Source organism: Tympanuchus pallidicinctus, unplaced genomic scaffold (assembly GCF_026119805.1).
Source record: "Tympanuchus pallidicinctus isolate F22 unplaced genomic scaffold, pur_lepc_1.0 scaffold5, whole genome shotgun sequence".
In the NCBI taxonomy this organism is placed as follows: Eukaryota; Metazoa; Chordata; class Aves; order Galliformes; family Phasianidae; genus Tympanuchus; species Tympanuchus pallidicinctus.
The window spans coordinates 57097426-57116974 of NW_026294769.1; the positions used below are offsets into that span (position 1 = coordinate 57097426).

At 34.0% G+C, this 19549-nt stretch overlaps 1 protein-coding gene across 21 annotated transcripts in view; it reads left to right on the top strand.

Annotated features, from left to right (window-relative positions):
• Nucleotides 1–19549, top strand: part of RIMS2 (regulating synaptic membrane exocytosis 2) — a 433643-nt gene that overhangs the window by 288867 nt on the left and 125227 nt on the right. The window contains exon 19 of one of the 21 annotated variants that reach the window (XM_052704729.1): nt 18447–18518. The exons of the other annotated variants lie outside the window; for them this stretch is intronic. Within the exon in view, the coding sequence (XP_052560689.1) occupies nt 18447–18518 (72 nt within the window). The remainder of the gene's footprint in view (nt 1–18446; nt 18519–19549) is intronic. 21 annotated transcript variants of the gene reach the window in all.

Consider the following 19549-nt stretch of genomic DNA (forward strand, 5'->3'; position numbering starts at 1 on the left):
TAGTCCCAAAAAATTTATCATATTTTCTATTCTCTGTTGTTAACTAACTGACTTTATGAGTGGAAAGATTATTAAACTTCAAATTATGTTACTGAATATTTGTCTGATACTGTCAGTGTTAGGTAATAAAAAGCACTGTGCATGCACAAGTCATTGAAATAACTCTTCGATAATATTCTGAAACTGCTGAAATCAGTTTGTAGAAGTGTAAAAACTGAAGTTTTAAACAAGTTTACAATCTTTCTACTTGCCATTCTTGTTTTGTTCCATATTTAACCTTTGTGAAACAAAATCATACTTTGCTTTCCCACTGCTCTGATGATTTGCTGTTTCCACAGGCCATTTATCCTTTGGAGATGTCTGTAAAAACGGGACTTTGAAAAAGTACATTCTTGCAGACATTCTCAGTTGCTAAGTTTAAATATGACTGAGTATAGATATAAGAGCTCTTGTTCCTTCCTTTTCCAGATACATGTCTAACATACATGGTACTAAGGTGTAAGATACTATGCGACTGTATGTGAGAAGGGCTAGTGACCTTGAGCCTGATTGCAATGTAAATGGTCCCTCAAAATCAAAGTTAGAAGTGAAAATCGAATTATTAAGAAAGCAGGAAGACACACATTTTTTATTTAGTTGGAGATAATTTTAATGTCAAGCACCAGACTCAAAACATTGCTTTTGATTCATATATTGATTTTGGTTGGCAGGATAGAGCTAGAGTTAAAAGTTATATTGATTCCTTTATTACAAAAAATGTCAGAATTGTATTGTCCTTTCTGGGTACTCAAAGTAGGGGGTCAAGTTATTATCAAACATTCAAAATGCCCCAAAAATTCATATCCCAGCTCTCACGTCTCCCTTCTTCTAACTTCAATGCCTCTTTTATTAAAAAAAAAATAAATCCTACCAATCAGCCCAAAGAGCCACCTTTTTCTTTCTCTGCAATTTGATAAAGTTAATTCCTGCTTTTCAATGTTTCTGGATGTTTAGAAAATTCTAACTTGACTAGTTTGTATGTATTTGGTAAGAGGCAAATTCATACCAGTAAAAAAAAACAAAGGAAAAAAAAAAAAAGAAAAAAAAGAAACTGTTTTGTTAGCAATCTTAATAATTTGTGCTTGTCATGCATTTGATTTGCTGGTTCAGTTGAAGAGATGTACAAGTATTACTAAAAAGGGAGGGACAGTAGTGTTGCCCATCTACTTAGTGTACAACTTCAAGTAAATTAAAATACATTAGAAAAAATAGATAATCATAATGGATGAAAACTGAGAGAATGAAAAAGATTCTTGTGTCAACCAAATTTAGTTCATGCAGGCTCTAGTGGTGGGACAGAAAATCTTATTTTGCCTTTTTTCAGAATTACTTACAGGCTTTTCAGTAAGCCCAATGTAGGATGTCAGTGTACTCCAGTTGTTCCGTTTCTACGTAAATACTTGGGAGTCAACACCCCACTCTAATATAGAAGCCAGAACATTAATTAAATTGTGAGAACTATTGAAAGCAATAGCAAATGTCATAATGCCTCTTCTTCACTGTTGAGTGAAATAGCTCAGCACCAAGTTAAACTGTACTTGCACAGTAAGAACAGGAAGGAATACACTGGATTGTACAGTGATGCACTCTGCATACATGTGTTTTCAGGAGTGCTTCTAGGACTGTTCTGCTATGTGTAGATTGTTCCTGGAAACTAAAGTTAAACAATCTGAATCACTCATGTCTTTTTTGTTATCCTCATGATTTGCTGATTTTTTTAGAAAGTGTGAGGAAATGGACAAGTAGGTGAGTGATAACAGAAAAATTTATGTCAGCACTTTCTGTTCACTGAAACAAAAAGGGAAAATTATAGTGCTTGTCCATATCTCTGCAACTGTATTGTGAGATTAATGGAAATCTGCTTTCACCTGATGCAGGGGAAAAAGTACGTTTGTGTGTCTTTACGTAACTGGTCATACTGCAAAAGCTGTGGTGCTTCTTAATCAGACTTATTTCATTGCTTTAATGTAAGTGAAATAAGTTGCTGCAAATTATCCTCTTTGTAGCAAAATGTATAATGTTTCAGAAATTTCTGAGGCTGCAGGCTTATATTTTCATTTTGCCATACTATTATTTGACATACTTCTGCTATTGAATGTTGTCATGTAGCAAATGAGGGCTGTGTGATCTAAACGGAGGCAGCAAAATAAAAGTATCTTTGAAGTCTACCATCTTTTAAAAGATCTGCTATGTCTAAAATGTACCCATGTCTCTGTGATCTTCCATTCATTCCCCCTTATATGTACATAGGAGATTGTTATTTTCACAAACAGTTCAAAGACGTGTTTATTTTGCATTCACTTGTAGAACATTTCTGGATTTGTTTTGCATTGAGACAATGCAAAGCTTAATGACAGCAATCAATTGAATCATGTTTTTACTACATTACAATTTACTTAAATCATGATTTTAAGTGGTTTAGGCTGGATAGTAGCTAAAGGGATGTTTTCCATATCTTGGTATTGAACAGGGAGAAATAGTGAAGTCTCAGGCAGCTTTGGTATTTCATTGTTAACATACTCATAAAAATTTATAGAATTTATTTGAAGCTAAGTACATAAAGTATTAATAAAATCAGAAAAAATAGTGGACTGTTGACTGAATGATCAGTAGACAGACAGCATTTAAACCTTTTGTACTGCAAGCCAAAATATATAAACTACAGAACAGTGTGTGTGTTATGTGTGGCCTCTTAATGAGCATCCTGTCATATTTTGTCCTATGCGATGTCTATGAATCTGACTTCCATACAGATGCATTCCATGCAGTTTTTTTGTGGTTTTTTTTTTTACAATACTAAGCATGCATAACTTATTGAAAATATTGTGGTGTGTCATGTGGTGTCCCAACCATTTTCAGAGAAACAGAGAAAGAGAGAGACATGCTTACATGAGCAATACCTGTATTATTATTTGTGCAGCTGGGAATGCTGCATCATAAAATACTATAAAATACTACAGGCTTTTTAGGCTACATATTCTTGTTGTATGATGTATGACTTGTTTTATAATGTGTAGAACTAATTCAGACTGAGTATTACAGAATCACGGGGGTTGGGAGGGACCTGTGGAAATCTTCTAGTCCCCTCTAAAAGCAGGTTCCCTGCAGGTATTTGTTATGTTGCACTTTTAAGAACATACAGTAAGGAATTATATTTTATCAGTTAGATAATGTATAGCATTTGCTCTAAAGAAAGAACAGGGAAAATTATAAGCAAGTAGCACTGCTGGAGGACCAGGTCAAGTGTAAACTGAATCTTACTTGTAGTCTCCATACAGACAAGATAGACAAGAAGAGCTCTGAGAGGTAAGAAAGCATATATTAAACTTGTTAAAGGTTATTACATATTAGACTATGTATGGTTGCATTTAAATAGCAGCTTACTCTGTTCTACGTTTTTGAATTGAAAAACCTGAAAGATTGAACATCACAAACAAAAGTCTCAGCACTTGGTAAGAGCATTAGAGTCCTGTGTTTCTGCAAGTGCTGGGAAAAAACTTGATACCAGAGATCAGGCATTTAAGATGACAGAGTGGGGATTTGAAGAGCATTTACTGATGGTGTTTCATTTGAATACCAGTAGGTGAAGGAAACAATCTGGGGTGTTCCTTGTGAGCTGTAAGGAGAGAGAAATTGTACTTCTCAATAGGAATATTTAAAAATTAATGCTCTGTAACCCTGCCTGAAGTTGCAGTTTGGCTTAAAGATTTGTTCTTAACTCTTTGACTATATTGTATTTGTTTGATTTTGGAAGACTATCAAGAAAATTTGTCAACAGTTCTCTGGAAAGAGAAAAGGGAAGTGCAAGTGAAATGTTAGCATTAAACTGCCATCTATGAGCTAGAAGCAATTAATTACTTACTAATGTAATATTTGCAAAAGCTTTGCAGTGTTAATTCCAGCATTTCATGTAAACTATTTAAGGGCTTTCATGTGAACATAGCCTGTCAGTGTTTACTGTGGTGAAAATAGACTGCTATGCATGTTTGCCTTGCTTGCACTTACCGTAGCTGCTGTGGGGTGGATTCCTGCATTTTTCTTTAATTGTTCTTCCTGTGAGTGTGCATATATTCTAAAGGAAATATTAAGAACAGGATGAAATTAAATTTTTTACTGCTTCTCAAAAGCATAATGACTGCCAAGTTATGGGTAGACTTGTTCTGGTTTTCAGGGCACTATTACAAAGTCTCATCTCTAATTTTCAAATTAATATGCCTTGTTGGGCTCCAGTGGATTGTGTGTGGCTCCTTGTTCTTCTAACAATTTGTCTGCAATCACACTGTAAGCAAGGACTTAAGTTAAAAGCATTTTATAGTGGAGGCTATAAAATTTTGCAATTATTTTGCAAGCAGTGAGCACAAAGATCTGTTGTACTATATATATCATTATCTTAAAATACACATAGCTGATTATATATTTTATCCATGCACAAAGGAGAAGATAATATGTGTAGGTAATACAGCTACTTGTAACAATTTGTGTGATTACTGCTTGTCTGATTACTAAAACAAATTAAGACATGAGAAATAAATTGGGGGATAAATGTGAGGTTTTCAGTGTTTTTTGTGAAATTTCTTGGCACTTCTAATGTGCACTTTAGTTGTAAGACATCACTAAAAAAAACAACTTTAGTTGTGCTGTAGAGCAGGAACTTTTGCATTCTAATAATTCTTTGTAAATTGGAGAAACGCTGTTTAAAAAATACTGTTTGCATATGTTCGTACTAAAAGAGAAATAGCATTATTTTTATAATAGAAGAATATTTAGTGCTGCAGTAGAGAGATAAATATTTAAATATATATATATTACTTTTTTGAGAGTACGAACAAAATGTAGATATTGTGTTTTTATTATTTTGAAATGCATGGATTTCCTTTCTGGCATTTTCTGTTACACTTATTTTACCTCTTCGTAAATTATTTGAATACTAAGGGAGCCTTCATGTAGGTTCATCATATATAGGGTAAATATTAAGGAATCTCACCATCAGAAATAGTAAGCTCTGGAGCTAGCTATGTAGCAGCAAACTGGCAGCATTCCCAATGATGATAGCATTTCAGACAGACTAGGTAAGCTGCTGCCAAATATATATGTTGGAGTTATCGCTGCCTTTAAGCAAGAGAATGGGTAATATAACTTCGTGAGACTGTTTGCAGGAATACATTTTTTCCCAACCCAAATAATGCAAAAAATCCCAAATTTTAACTATCCACGTGCTCCTGTCTCTTCTCAGAATAAATGTGTGAAACTCTACGTAATTGTATGTACACCTATACAATACTTTTGTAGCCCTTGTGTATGCAGGTTTTTGTGTCTTCAGTATTGTGAAGTGTATCATTCCTTCTTCATCTCATTGTCTCATTTGTATTTTTCTTTCTGCCATCTGCTCAGTCATTATGTTACTTTACCTCGTTCCTGGTACACCCAGTCCACAGATCACCATCACAGAGATGCCAGGTATATGTTTTCCACTGTGTGACTCTGTGTGGATAATGCATGTACTTCTATGTACCTACATTTCCACTTCTGCTTTTGTCAGTCTATGTGTAGTGGTAGAAAACTTAGAAGTACCCACACATTATCAGCTATACTTAATATCTAACATACTATGTAGAGAGGTAACTGAGTAATTCTTCTTTACCTTTTTAACATTTTTTTCACTGCCACAAGTCTGTAATTGGTGATATATTAACATGGTGCCATCATCCCAGTATCTTTTTAGAAGTCAATAAGGAAAATATTTAAGTCAACCAACACAAATATCTGCAAATACTGTGAATTTAACATAGAAAATCTAATACATGTATGGGCTGTGTTAAATGTTTCAAGAGAAAAATCTGGGACCTGTACAGATTACCTGAGAGTAATCTTGATACCTGTCTCATAGTCTTTGCTGCAGGCTAAAATACTTTAATATTTTGGAGTAGCAGTAAGTTTGCTAAATACACCAGATTTCCAGCTGAGTATTCTTCAAGTGTTTCTGTTGATGAAATTCCTTTCTTTTCCTGTTATGTTGTCCTTGTTTCATCTTTGTGTTGCTTTTCATTGTGTTCACCCTTTATGTTTTGGCAGCCAGGATCACACAATATATCCTCTTTTTTGTGAAGATGCAATCAGATTACTTCGCTCCCGTAAGATGTGCCGTACCTATTCTGAGGGTGCTTACTATGATCTTGAGAGGTATAATTGATGTGGAGCATATTTTCACTTCTACCCCGTATATTTTGGCAGTACTGCGTTTGGTTTCCAAATTAAGAATATGATCTATGTTTTAACTAATAAACACACACTGTGAAGGTGTTTTGTGCTTCTCTGTGAATATGTATGTACTTAAGACTGCCTGCTCGAGACTATGGCAAAATCCTAAGAGTAGCTGAGAAGTTTTATTTATAAAAGTCAATTTCTTACATTAGGTTATATGGTTATTGATTGCAAAGGTCTTTGTATAACCTTTATTTTTGCTGGAATTTTCCAAAGTGCTTACAGTGCTTATTATTCTTTTTGAAATACTGAGGAAATGCTTATCTACCTCAAAGTGCAAAGAAATTGAGTCTTTCTGAAATCCTATACTTTGTTTAAATGGAAAATAGAGTGAAATGTACAAGCTTATGTTGTAGATGCTTATATAGTACATATTCTGTAACTAATGAGTACTTGTATACATTCATAATCATTGTGTGTGATTACAGAGCATCATTGTTCCTGTTTTTATCTGAAAAGTAGTGTAGCGAGAAGTTAAACCCATAATGATTTCTGTGAAATAATTATGGTTGAAATACAGTGGCTTATAAGATATGAAATATGTCACGCTGTTCTTGCACTACAAATGTTAAAAGTCCCACTGTGATTATTTCAGCAAATACTGCAAAACTGACAAATGTTTGTGTGTGAATAGAAATAAGGATTTAAATCTGATAAACTGTAAGCTACTTTAAAGGAGATGGTGGCTTCAGATCTCAAATAGCCATACCAGCCGTTATAACAAGCTCTTCATAGCATTTTCCATAGCAAGCTCTAAAGAACTCTTGATATATTAAAATCATCACTTCCATCTGGATAGAAGTTTCACTGTGAATTTTATTAATTTTTGCTCTGGATTCAAAGCATTTACAACCTTTTTTATGATTGGTTTAAAATTCATTTCGGATACAGAAACAGAATCCAAAAGTCTTAGAGCACCTTATCCCTTCTAAACAAATGCTTTTTAAAAATTGTCCAAAGCTATAATATAATAGACATTATAAGCTTTAGAACTCAGGTAAACATATATTTTGAAATGATATTGTTTTACATGAAATGTGAAGAAAGTGTGTATTTAATAGTTTGCTTTACATATAAAAACCATGTGAAATAGAGGATTGTTATTTTGTTTTTTGAAAATGTGTGATGAAATCTACTCATGCTTTTTCAATAGTTAATTTTAATTACTGTTACTTGCCTTAGTTTTTTACTGGCATTTGCATTAGTTTATCTGAACTTGTTTCAGATTGATAGCTGTATTAGATATTGCTGATATCTAGAAGCTATTATCAAGCTAGTTTGGGGATCTTGACTTGCAAATCTTCATCTTTGTTTCTACAGAAATTAGTTTGTAAAAAAAAAAAAAAAAAAATAGAGTAAAATCAACAAAATAAAGAGTGTAGTAAAGTGATCATAAAGAGGAAAAAGCCAAGATTTCAGCAGTAAGATGAAATAAATCTTTTCCAGAGCTTTGCTTAAGTGAAAGCTCATCAGTGCTAATACCTCCTGGGTCACAAAGGAAAATCTGAGATGAAATTAAATGTCCCCAGCTCCTTGTTAGAGCAGCATCTTGAGATTTCTTGGACCTAGGAACCCATCCTGGATTGTCTGGTCCTCTTCAATCCGGGCTTCTTGTATTATCTTTTCTCTGAGTACTCCATCATTACTATCATTTTTGCTAGTTTTTCATCCAGTTTGTCTTTTCAAGTTCTGAGAATATTTCTCTAGGTATTAAAGGATCGTTTAAAGCATAATGTTTATCCAATTTCTCATTATCCACTGAAGAAATCTAAGTAACTTTCTCCTCTTTATATTTTGGAAATATATGAAAAACTGCTTCTTAGTCAACATTTCCTCACCTCTCTTCACACTTTTTGCCCATTTTTTCCAGCTTAATGCTTGTTTCAAGTCAGAGCACTAGTCCCCTCTTAGCTGCTTCTACTCAGTCAGCGTCATAGTGATAACAAGCAGCCACACCTTTTCCTGTTTTCTTTCACTTTTTGAAATGTGAAATAACTATTTTCAGTTTTCACTGTTATCAAAATCTCAAACATTGTTCTCCTGCCAAGCATTCACTGACGGAGTTAAATCACTGTGAGTCCACCAGTGTGGATGTCCTGCAGCCAATAGGTCATGCAGATGTATCAATCAAAATCACTTCGCCTCTTCACTGCTTATCTGATAGTCATACACAGTCACTCATGTACTCTTCTGATCTCAAGTAGCTTTTTTTTTTAATTTTTCCTCGAAGAGGTAGCTACTTGGTTCATTTTCATCTTTGCTCTTACTTGTATTTGTTTCAGTTATTGCCTATCAAATTCAATAGTCCGTAGTAAATTAGTTCTAGGATGGATTTCCATTATCAAGAACTTTGGTTTCTGAATTCATTCTTTGACAGTGCTATTCTGACATTTTTTATGATAGTTCCTTCATTTTGAAGTAGTCTGCCTATTTCCCTCCAAAGGAAATGGAGGTGGCATTGGCAAGATGCTTGTTATAGCAATTGCCTGAGAAAGACAAGAAGCACAGGCACAGCGTCAGTGACTTCAGTGCCGTTTGTTCCTTTGACTTTATCAAGAACGCCCTGTAGCTCTGTATCCCACACCAATTTTCCTTGGCTGTAAATGTGATAGTGTGGTAGCACTAGCTAATATCATTTCATACTGCTGGAACTACTCAGACTGAATGCATGTGAGCCATAGTGGCTGAGCATATAGAGCTTTATTTGCATTTTTATGTGTAGCCCCAGTTCACGTTTTGCTAGAGTTACACGTGCTGGTTTATAATTTGACACTGCCCCATTTTAAACTGGCTGACATACATGTGATCTCAAGAACAGAATGTTCTCAAGATTTTTATCTGAGTTGTTTTTTAAATAAAACTATGCTATTTTCCTACCAATATTAGTAGTTCTTCCCAAAGAAAAATCTGCTGAAAGTATCACAGCATGAAATTTGTTCTCAACTTTTCTCTCTCATAGCTCAGATTAGTCACTGAGAACACCAGGCTCTGTGGTATTTTATTTTTTTTTCACTTAACCTGTGACATTTGAGTTTGCAAGACAGTTAAAGGTGGCTTCTGCACATCTCGCATGAAATGTGCTGTTCATTTCAGGCAAAATTTCTGATGTATCACTTAAGGAAACAAACTTCTTCCATTTTGTTTTCTGGCTTTCATTTTAACAGTCAGGAATTTTGTAGCATCCATATCCTGCTCTTGGTGAAATTTCATTCTTGCTTAAATCCTATTTTCACACTGATATAAATTTTCACTCCTGTGAAATGATTGTGTGTCATTTGTCCTTAATATGATGTTATTGGTATCTGAATATAATTTGAAAATAGAAGTTTAAAATTACCTGTATATGGAGAAATACATTCAGAAGATATTGCTGAACTTGTAGTAGGTAATCATGTTCTATGTTCATTGCTATACTAAAAGTACAGTATAGGAAAACATCCTAAAATTAGCATCCTTTAAAATGTCTGAAATATCTGTGCTGTTTATTTCATATTCAGGAGGAGTAGGCATGAGAGAAGAGTGCCTAATACATATTACGATGACACAACCTATACTCCTGAAAGGTATTTTTATTTCTGTAATAAAAATAGATAAAGATGAATAATACATTTTTTCCAGAAGAATCTAAAATTCTTAATTCACCTAGACTGATGATATTTAAATTTACATGGCAGTATATACAGCATTTTTCAAATATAGACCAGCCAATCTCCAGAGCTTTGAGTGATACTTTGTCTTTTAGCTCAGTATCGTCTTCACTCTGGATTTTTTGTGTGAAGAGTAACTCCAACTTCAGAAAAAAAGAAAAACAAAAGGTTCATTTTAAGATGTAGGAGGAGAACTGAATAGTACAGAGGAGTTTGATATAATTGAAAGCTTTTCCCCACTTAAAAGCAGCATATTTCTAATGGCAAACATTTTCGGTCATGGTGAGTTGTTAGAGGAAAATTAAAAACCCCCAATTCATTTCTTTTAATATCTTGAGTGATTTAGAGTGCTCAAGTTTTGACATGTTCATACTCATACTGACTTAAAAAGGATGAAAAGTCTTCAGGATGATTTTGAGTGTTTGCTGTGCTGGAACCAGAAGTACTGTTTTTCTTCCACATGATATATCACAGTGAAGATAATATAACAAAAATCAAAAGTGTAATCTGAAAACTTCTGGAGTACAGCTGGAAATCGCTATTTGGAAACAGCATTTCATGTTTAAAAGGTTCAAAAAGAAAGAAATGCAAAGAGAGAAGCAAGTTGATTTTCCTTTCCCTTTGTAGAATTGGATCTGTGCATGTTTTTAAGTCAGTATGTGATCTCTTTATACAGTATAGGAGCAGGTAAAACAAGGCACAAGAATTGGTTTAAACTGCAGTTTTGAAGCCTTGCTTATGTGTTTATTGTGCCCATAACAACAGCAGTTTTACAGAAAGTTTTTCCTAAAATCCTGGCTGACTGGAGGCATAGGCTGCAGTTTTAATGATACATATGATCAGGGAAAGTGTAAAGATACACCTGTCTTTCTGCAGTTGTGTTCTAATTTAAACTAAATGTAAATCTAATCCAAATTACACTGACCTAAACAACTTTCATCTTGTCATTGATCTAGCTACGAATGTTTCAAAAAACATAGAATAAGCAAGAGCAGCTAAATGACATTAATATATTCTGCATTCTTGCCTTCCCTCAGCATAAAGACCCTGAGGAATGAGATCATGTAGTTAATGAGCATATCTCAAAACTTCAGATTCTGAAACCTGAGAAGTTAAGAAAAAATGAGGTTATGCAAGAGATCTTTCATGCATCTGCTATGGTCCCTGGGAACAAATTCACTGAAAACCCTCTGATAACTACATTCAGGCCATTAAACACTTTGTCCTGCAGAATTTTGCTGCATTTTTTAATGAAGTCAAAGAGAGATTTGTATTCAACTTGGGAACACCATAGTCCCTTGATCTTCTCTGAAAATCCCAGTCTTGCTTCTCACCCACTGTTATATTGAAGTTCATTGAGCAGCAGGATAACCACAGTTTGAATGCTATACCCTGAAAATCTGGAACTCCAGATACAGAGTTGAAGCTTCTTAATCAAATATTGGGTGATTTGCACATGTTCTAGCATAGGTGGGTTAAGGTGCCTGAATATATTGTCTCTTGGTATCTGAAGTAAAAGAATCATTTTTGTCCCATTATTTCTTTTCTCTGTTTTTCTACTTTAAGAGAAAATACTCCTACGCATTTTTGATGTTATTTGCAACTTATTTATAAATTGCTGCTGCAAATGATTAGGTTGCCCATGTTCAAGAAGTAGAATAATATAAGTATAAAATTCAATTGGTTTTCATTGATCTGAGTGAAGTGAGTTTTCTTCAGATTTTTAAACAACTGTAAAAACCAAAAGCCTTATCAAAAATCTCCACAATTACTTGTTAATTATTTCAAAGACATTGTAGCCATTGAAAAAGTAAATACTTTTGTGTGAAAAAGTCTTAGACTTCATGCAGCAGAAATTCATGTGTAACCTGCTAAAGGTGAAATATATTAAGAATTCTATAATGGGAAATATATATATATATTATATATATATATATATATATATAGTGGTGATTTTTTTTTAATTAAAAAAAGATTTCGCTTTCTTCGTATCTAAGAGATGATGTGAAATGTTTGGAAAGCTTCACATTTTATTGAGAAGTGGACATGCCATATAAATTAGAGTGCTATTAATAATACATGTGTTTCTTTATAACACTTTTTTATTTTAACTGCATTGTAAAGGTGTTACAATGGTGCAAGTTCATGGGCAGATCATATAGTCAATGGTTCAGCTGAAAACTATGGGTAAGTAAAGAGTGTAGTGTTACAGATGTAGCTAAAATGTAGCTAAAGATGTTCTGATTTTTATTATAAGAGTTCTTTTATTATTGTTCCAAATTTATTCCCAATAAGTACATTTTTCATTATCTCTTTCTTTTTTGACTCAGAACCAAGGCACATTTATGTGGTTGCCTTTTTTTCCCCAAGATTAGGCTGTTTTATTCAGTAACAAATAGAAAGAGAACATTAATTATGTTTGAACTATTTTTAAGATATGTTCTCACTGTTAAGGGCTGCTTTAATGAAAATGGGCTTTTTGAGTGATAATACCTGCCTACGTTTGTGCTGCTGGGGCATGTGCCTTTGAGACCTAATACCTTTGAGCTTTAGAAGCAGTCCCAGATCTAACTGTCTAACCTGTCTCCCCATGTGATTGATGCATAACCTGAGTAAAGCTCTATGTACATTAAACCCTTCAGTTCTTCCCAGCTGTACTTGGCTCCTAATCAAAGGAAGGCATATCTTGCTCACAGAAACTTGTGCTTTGATTTTACCTCCTCTCCCTCATTTTCTTTTTACTCTTAAAACATTTTTCTTCATCTTTATTTTTACTCATTTCCTTGGTTGAGTGTGCAGACCTTCCTTCTTTCTGCCTTTCTATATCTCAAAAGATATAGTATGCCAGGGATATATTTTAGCTGACTAAAATAAATGTATGGTTTGGATCCAAGTTTCTGATAAGTCTGAAAGTTCTTAAGTGAAACTCCCACTGATTTCCTGGGAAGTTTTCCTTAAGAAATCTAATTGGAGCTACAAAACTCAAAATCATCTGTTGTGTAATTACACAAAATAATGATTTATATTGGTATCTCAAAAGCTGCAGTAAATTGTAAATTGTGCATGAATATTTAGCTAATCTATGCCTTAGATTAGTTTTTGCAGTAAATTTAATATTAGTTCTACTTTTAATTTTGCAGTACTATTTATTCTTTTGTGGCCATACAAGTCAATGTATATATTTGCAGATAGGTACCTGAAGGAGATAATTGGAAAGCTGTTAGGCTATATTCAGTTGCATAAAATAAGCCATATAAGATGATACTGTACATTGAAAATAGAAGATATTCCCAAGGGATTACTTACACTTTACTGGTATCTCCTCAGATTATTTAAATAAAAGTGTGACTGATGTTTGTCTAATAGATGCTGCTAATACAATAATTCTGTTTAAGGAATTTAGAGAGTGAAGGATAATGTGACTTTCTTGACTTGCAGCTTACAACTTGGGGTAAAAGGCAACACTTTTAGTGCAAATTTCTCTTCTCATTAGATGGATTTACAGTCATCTTTTGGCTATACATTAGTGCAGCCGCAGGGACTTACATGAGAGCTTACTTCTTTATGTTTATGAGCCGTAGTTCCCCTGTTTACTGGCTTTTGAATTTTAAGTTTTTTCAACATACATTTTATTTGAGCTTATGGCAAGGGCCATGTGTACTTGTTCTTCATGGGAGAGTGCACAAGCAACCTGAAAACAGCAAGGCTTTTGTACTTGCTTGTGATAGCCATGTTAAATAGCATACTCGTCCTAGATTTTGTACACAGAACGTGCTAACATAGCTAAGTATCAAATTAAAGGTAAGGATTTGAAGGTTGAAAACGGAATTATTTTTTAATGCTCTCTGTCTCAATTTAAATTTATCTACAGAAAGCTGTGGGAAAGAGAATAAAATATAAGAACATTTGTTATGAATTCATATGGTTTACACTACAAATGTACTCTACATATAAGGCATATAGCAGATACTTTAATAAAATATGGACTACTGAAACTGATCAAATTCTGTTCATATCTGTAGATATATGGAACACTGTGGTAACAGCATGTTATTTTGCTCATACATTATTTAAGAGCTTTAATGATAGTGGAGACGTACATAATTGCTTCTCTTGATTTCTCTGATCGAAATTGTGGCTTTATCGAGTGACAAAATGCTTTTTGCCTTCAGGGAGGTCAGAGTCAGGGCCTATTGACAGAAGTTAAGCAGATAGATAAACATGTGTCTGTACTGTTAAGCCTTATTTGAGATTCTGATTAAATGTTTGCCAAGTTTTTGGACTTTTAAAATGTTACTGAAAATAAAAAACAAAAAAATAATCAACTCTTTGTGGTGACCTGAGTGTGCCAAGTACAAATAAATTTAAGAGATGAGAACTAAAACCAAGAGCTAGCGCTTCATGGATTTTACATTTAGTCCTGCAAACTACAACAGCGTATTTAGGCACATGCTTGATTTTAAGTATACATTTAATTCACTTCATTAGTCTGTAGTCTAAGTGCTCTGCTGAACTGCCTTTGAACAGCCCAGCTTTACTGGGAAACTTTTCTATACATTGTCTTATGGACCACTACTTTTTCTGCCATGACATAAGTGTTCATAGAACCTTTGAGTATTTCTACCATGTTCATATGTAATTATCACACATTCAAATTGAGTAGGTGACACATTTTATTCCAAAACAGGGAAAAATGTGTCAGAAGGTTACAAAGTTTACTTAAACTTCGGAATATTTTTAATATAGCTATTAAAATTTAGGTTAATATATTGGAGAAAGTTGCATCAATATATTCCATTACAGAATTGATCTAGATGGGCACTGGGAAGGAAGGGAATTTCAGCTCTCTCTAAGAAATTTGAGGTCCAAACTTTTGATTGTTAGCCACATAATCATAAATGTAATTAAATGAATCTTGTTATGGAGATAAGATAGATACATACAGTAGTTACCTGTTTCTGTTGTGTGATTCTTCCATTTGTGTCAAATGAGGGTCTGTATTAAAGTACTAACAGCTGGAAATTGTTGTTAAAAATACTGTAAAAGGCACCTGGAAATATAGAATAAAAAGTATTTTCTGAGTGCTGGAAACAATCATGTAAACCAAATACTTAATGTATTATAAAGCTACTTACATCTTTCTGAATTTTCAATCAGTATTGAAATAACTGCTCCACACATTGCATAATTCAGACCTAATATAAAAATATGAAAAGATATTAATATGATAAATTTAACAGAATGAACTGAATAAATCAGTAAGACATAAGGCAGCATATACACCACTTGCATTGTTTTATCCACCTCTCTGTAAGGAAATACCAACCGGGAAGGTTCTGATTTTGAAAAATAATGTCTGTTTAAAAATCTATTGATGAGGAAACATATTATGAAGGGTAAATCTATATACATATAGCTCCATGTGCTTTCTTTAAGCATTTGAGTATTTGTGTTATGCTGTTGTGCGTTAGTATGATTAAATGTCTGTGATAGAATCACTAAATGACTGCAGTGCCAAATACAGATACCTAAGCAAAACGTAAGCAGCTGTTTCTGTAGCTGTAGCTGTATGCACATAGCAGTGAAGAGCACAGTGTGCCTGGGATTGCAGCAGTTTTCTGCTTCTCTACATAGCTGCATTAACAAATAGAAAAATAGTTCAGATAACGGTGTGCTGCACTGTAGTCATTCCTGTGATGTCACGTAGATATACCTGTAGTTGCTGTATACACCACAGTGTGATGTGTGTGTTTGTATGTGCATATTTGTGTGTATGTAAATACATATTTATATAAAAATATAGTTAAATACTACTGCAGCAAAAATACATTGATTTAATTCTTGCTTTTATTTTGCAAGGGTATTTAAAAGCATGACGTTTCTTGCTTTTAATAAGTATAGCATACAATTTTAAATTAAGTTCCTATAAAGGTATGAATGAGTGATTTGGTGAGGCTGTTCAGTCACCAATTAATCTCAATGCTTTGGCAGTGATTTCCTATTTTTCCATTTTCCATCATAGTACTTGTGACTCAAATTTAAGTTTGCTTGGTTCTGGAAATCTCAGTTGTTTGTAGACATGTTTATTTATGTTATGCTAACAGAGGATCTTGTGTCTGTGACTAAACAGCAAAGTTTCTGTAGCTAGTAGAAGAATAACATGTCCAAGGATTGAAATCCAGCAACCTTCCACAGACACTGACAGGTATTACCACTGAATATTAGCTAAAGCTTGAAGTTAGGATCATTAGAAAATGTATTGTTGTAATTTTTTTTGTTCTGTGTTCAGTGTTTCTAGATAAAACAAAAATATGTTCTAGGATCTGAATTGTAGTGTATAGTACTTCTGCAGCAATTCTATTTTTATTTCTTCAGTTTTTTGTTACAAGAAAAACGTGGTACTTTTTGCATTTTGATTGGCATCATCTCATAGTCTACTTTTTTAGTCTTGAACACAGTAAAGCAATATTAAACTTGGGATTTCAAACAAACTCCTTTCACTTATTTTGAGGAAAAAATCCTCATTTGTGTTATTACAGTGGCTTACTGTGGAAAAATGTTTATCTTTTATATGACTTTCTCTGTACATGAATTTAGATCATTGAATGCACAGATTTGTTGTAAATTCTCCTTTTTATTTGTTAGGAAAAGTAACAAATCTGGAAAATTAAAAATCAGAAATGATTACTTTCTGCACTGGGATAAAATTATCTATTGAAATTTCTGGATATGAGTGTAGAACAGTGCAGAGAAATCAGTAGTTAACAAAAAATGTAGCACATTTGATTAGATATTTTAGTTACTAGAATATACAGTGCTACCTAGATATGATGGGATTCTAATTCTAATTTGAATGAGTTTGGAATATAAAATTAAATTTTTAATGCTTGCAGAGCTTTCCTGCTTGTTTAAGATGTAGACGTTGCTCTACTCTTTTCTTGGTGTGAGAGTTATGCTCACAAGTCTCACCGATTTTGACAGAGGAATGGCCCACTACCAAGCTTAGATAGGAAAAAGAAGGATGTTATTTTAGGCAATACTATGAAGAGGAAAGTCATTATTTGACATTTCATTGACTTTATTTTTTGTGATGACAAGACTGTTGACAAAGATAAATGGCTGCTGCGTACTTTAAAATATTATGTGACTGTTGAATACCTTGACTATCATTTTTTCCTCTTTAAAAATCAAATTTAAAAAGTGGTTCGTATTTTATGACTTCCAGTCAGACTAGAAGAAAGTATCATCTTGATAACCTGGGAGCATAAGCACTCAAGAATATAGTCTGAAAAGTCATTAATGTCTTTTTTAATTCAAACTCCCCCTCTGTGCCTATGGCCAAATTGTGATGCTAATGTGTAGTTGTATATTGTGTCTGGTGGGGAGCTTTGCTGCTCAAGCAGATTATTGGAGTGGCATAGTACATTGGATAGTACAGTATAGTTTCTACTGTGGAAGGGACAAAAAATCCCAAAGCATTAGAACAAAGAATATGCCCATTTCACTCTAGACACTAATGTGTCTTTTTAATTGTGTTCTAGATGTGTATGATTAAAAGCCCCACAGGGATGGTTTCACACAGAAGGCTGTCATTGTGCTTATATACCATTCCATTTCCTACACTGCGGGCGTTCAGACGTTTGCAGCATCTAAACCTGTAACTTGAAGATAAAAACTGAACCTGAAGATTCAACTTAGACTTCAGATCCTCTGATCCACAAAAGCAACAGTGGCACCAAAGGTTGATCAAAAAGTAAAAGGCTCACTGCCAAAATCTGTGTTCTCCTTCACTTACTGGAACTCCCAGTTGTTTTTTCCACCTGAAGTAAATACCAGGTGCAGATTGCAGTAAATGGAATATTTAGATTAACTATTGAATATGAAAAATGAGGCTTTTAGATATAGTGGCTCCATGATACTCTTCAGAAGAGTAAGAAAGAAACAGAAAGAACAGAAACATGCTCACTAAGCCATTAGTACTGGCCTTAATGTTAAAAAAAAAAAAGTTTTCCTACCTTCTAAATGTGTGGCAGTAATTTAGATCTCTAACATCCTAAAAGGCACTTCTTATTTCACAGCTAAAGAGAATGAGGCTTTAGGCGTAAGAAATGAAAGAGGCTTAACTTCTAATGAAGTGTTTAAGTGAATCATGATTGCTGCTCACCTGTCGCTCTGTATGTCCTGCTGTTGGGAAGGAGAAATTGGAGATGGAATGATATCTACTTTTGGTAGGAGACCAGGAGAAGAAAGGAATTCTCTGTGGGCTCACTAATCTTACGCGTGTGGACAAATGATAGGGGTGGGTTGTCTGGATCTTGGCTGTTTTCTATACTGCAGTTATGCTAAATCAAGAAATCATTTCACATTCCCATAGTCAAAGCTACTTTTTTAACCACCATGCACCTCTTACAGCACTGAAAACTTAAAAAGTTACCCAAACTAAGCAACATTCAAATCAAAGCTAAGGTTGTGTTTCTTTGTCTGCCCACAATGTAAAAGAAGCGAGACAGTGGATGTTTTTGCTGATGAAGCTTCCCATTCAGAAACAGAACTGATAGAAGAAGAAGTGAGGTAATTTTATTGTGGTTTTGTTCCAGGCTCATTGTATTTTTCTTCTGATATTTTAGTGCCTCAGCTTATGTTTCTCACTGTGGTGTGTTTGCTTGTTATGAGCTTGTAGACATAGGTTCTTGGTGAATGGTATTATTCTGAACTTGTCTGTGGCATTCCTTGTTATCCTCAAAGAATCCGGTTATTACCTCATGGAAGACATTCATTTTAATGAGCATCCACCCATTCAGCAAAGTTAGCCACCATAGAGAAAACTGCATTCTGTCTCATTATGGTTTTCTTTAAAAAAATGTGCTGTTAATGACCAAAGATTCCTCATAATGAGGCTGTAATATGTCTTTCTTTTTGATATTAAATAAAGTTCAGCTTTTTGTTGCACATCCAGTCACTCTGACTTCATTGCAAAATGCACAGCACAGTTCAAGAGAAAGATCAAAAGATACATATATTCATGATGTTTATTCTGTTGTCATGCAGGTTACTCTCATAGAAGGAGTATGAAATTAATAAGCAGCTTCAGGAGGGTGTACTTTTTACTTTTACAATTACCATAACTTTATCTGTTTTAGCACATTGCTAGCCATTATTACTCCTTGAAAACAGAACAGTTACATTGTCAAGAAAGGTGAGATTTGTTTAATTGCTGAAAGAAAATACATGATTAATTGGCTATGATAGTAGGAGATGAAACTAGATCATTTTCTGATAGGTGTGTGCCTTCTCTCTGTTGTGTCTCCAATGCTGACTGTTTTAATTGCTGTTTTCTCACTGTTCTTTAGGTTAAAGTTTAGATTTTATATTTTTTCTATGGCAAACCAGTATTTATCCACTAAGAACATCTGTCAGTACTGATCGCATTGTAGATCTTGTGACTGTACTCTGTGTGCTGCATATGGATCTGTCGCTATAGCCTAGCCAGTATTTTGGCAGACATCTTGAGTTTAGTAGCATTTCACAGAGTTGTGTAGTAATTACAATGTCTGGAACGCGGCTGAATTTGCTGTGGACTTTTCTACAAATGGTTGTTAAAG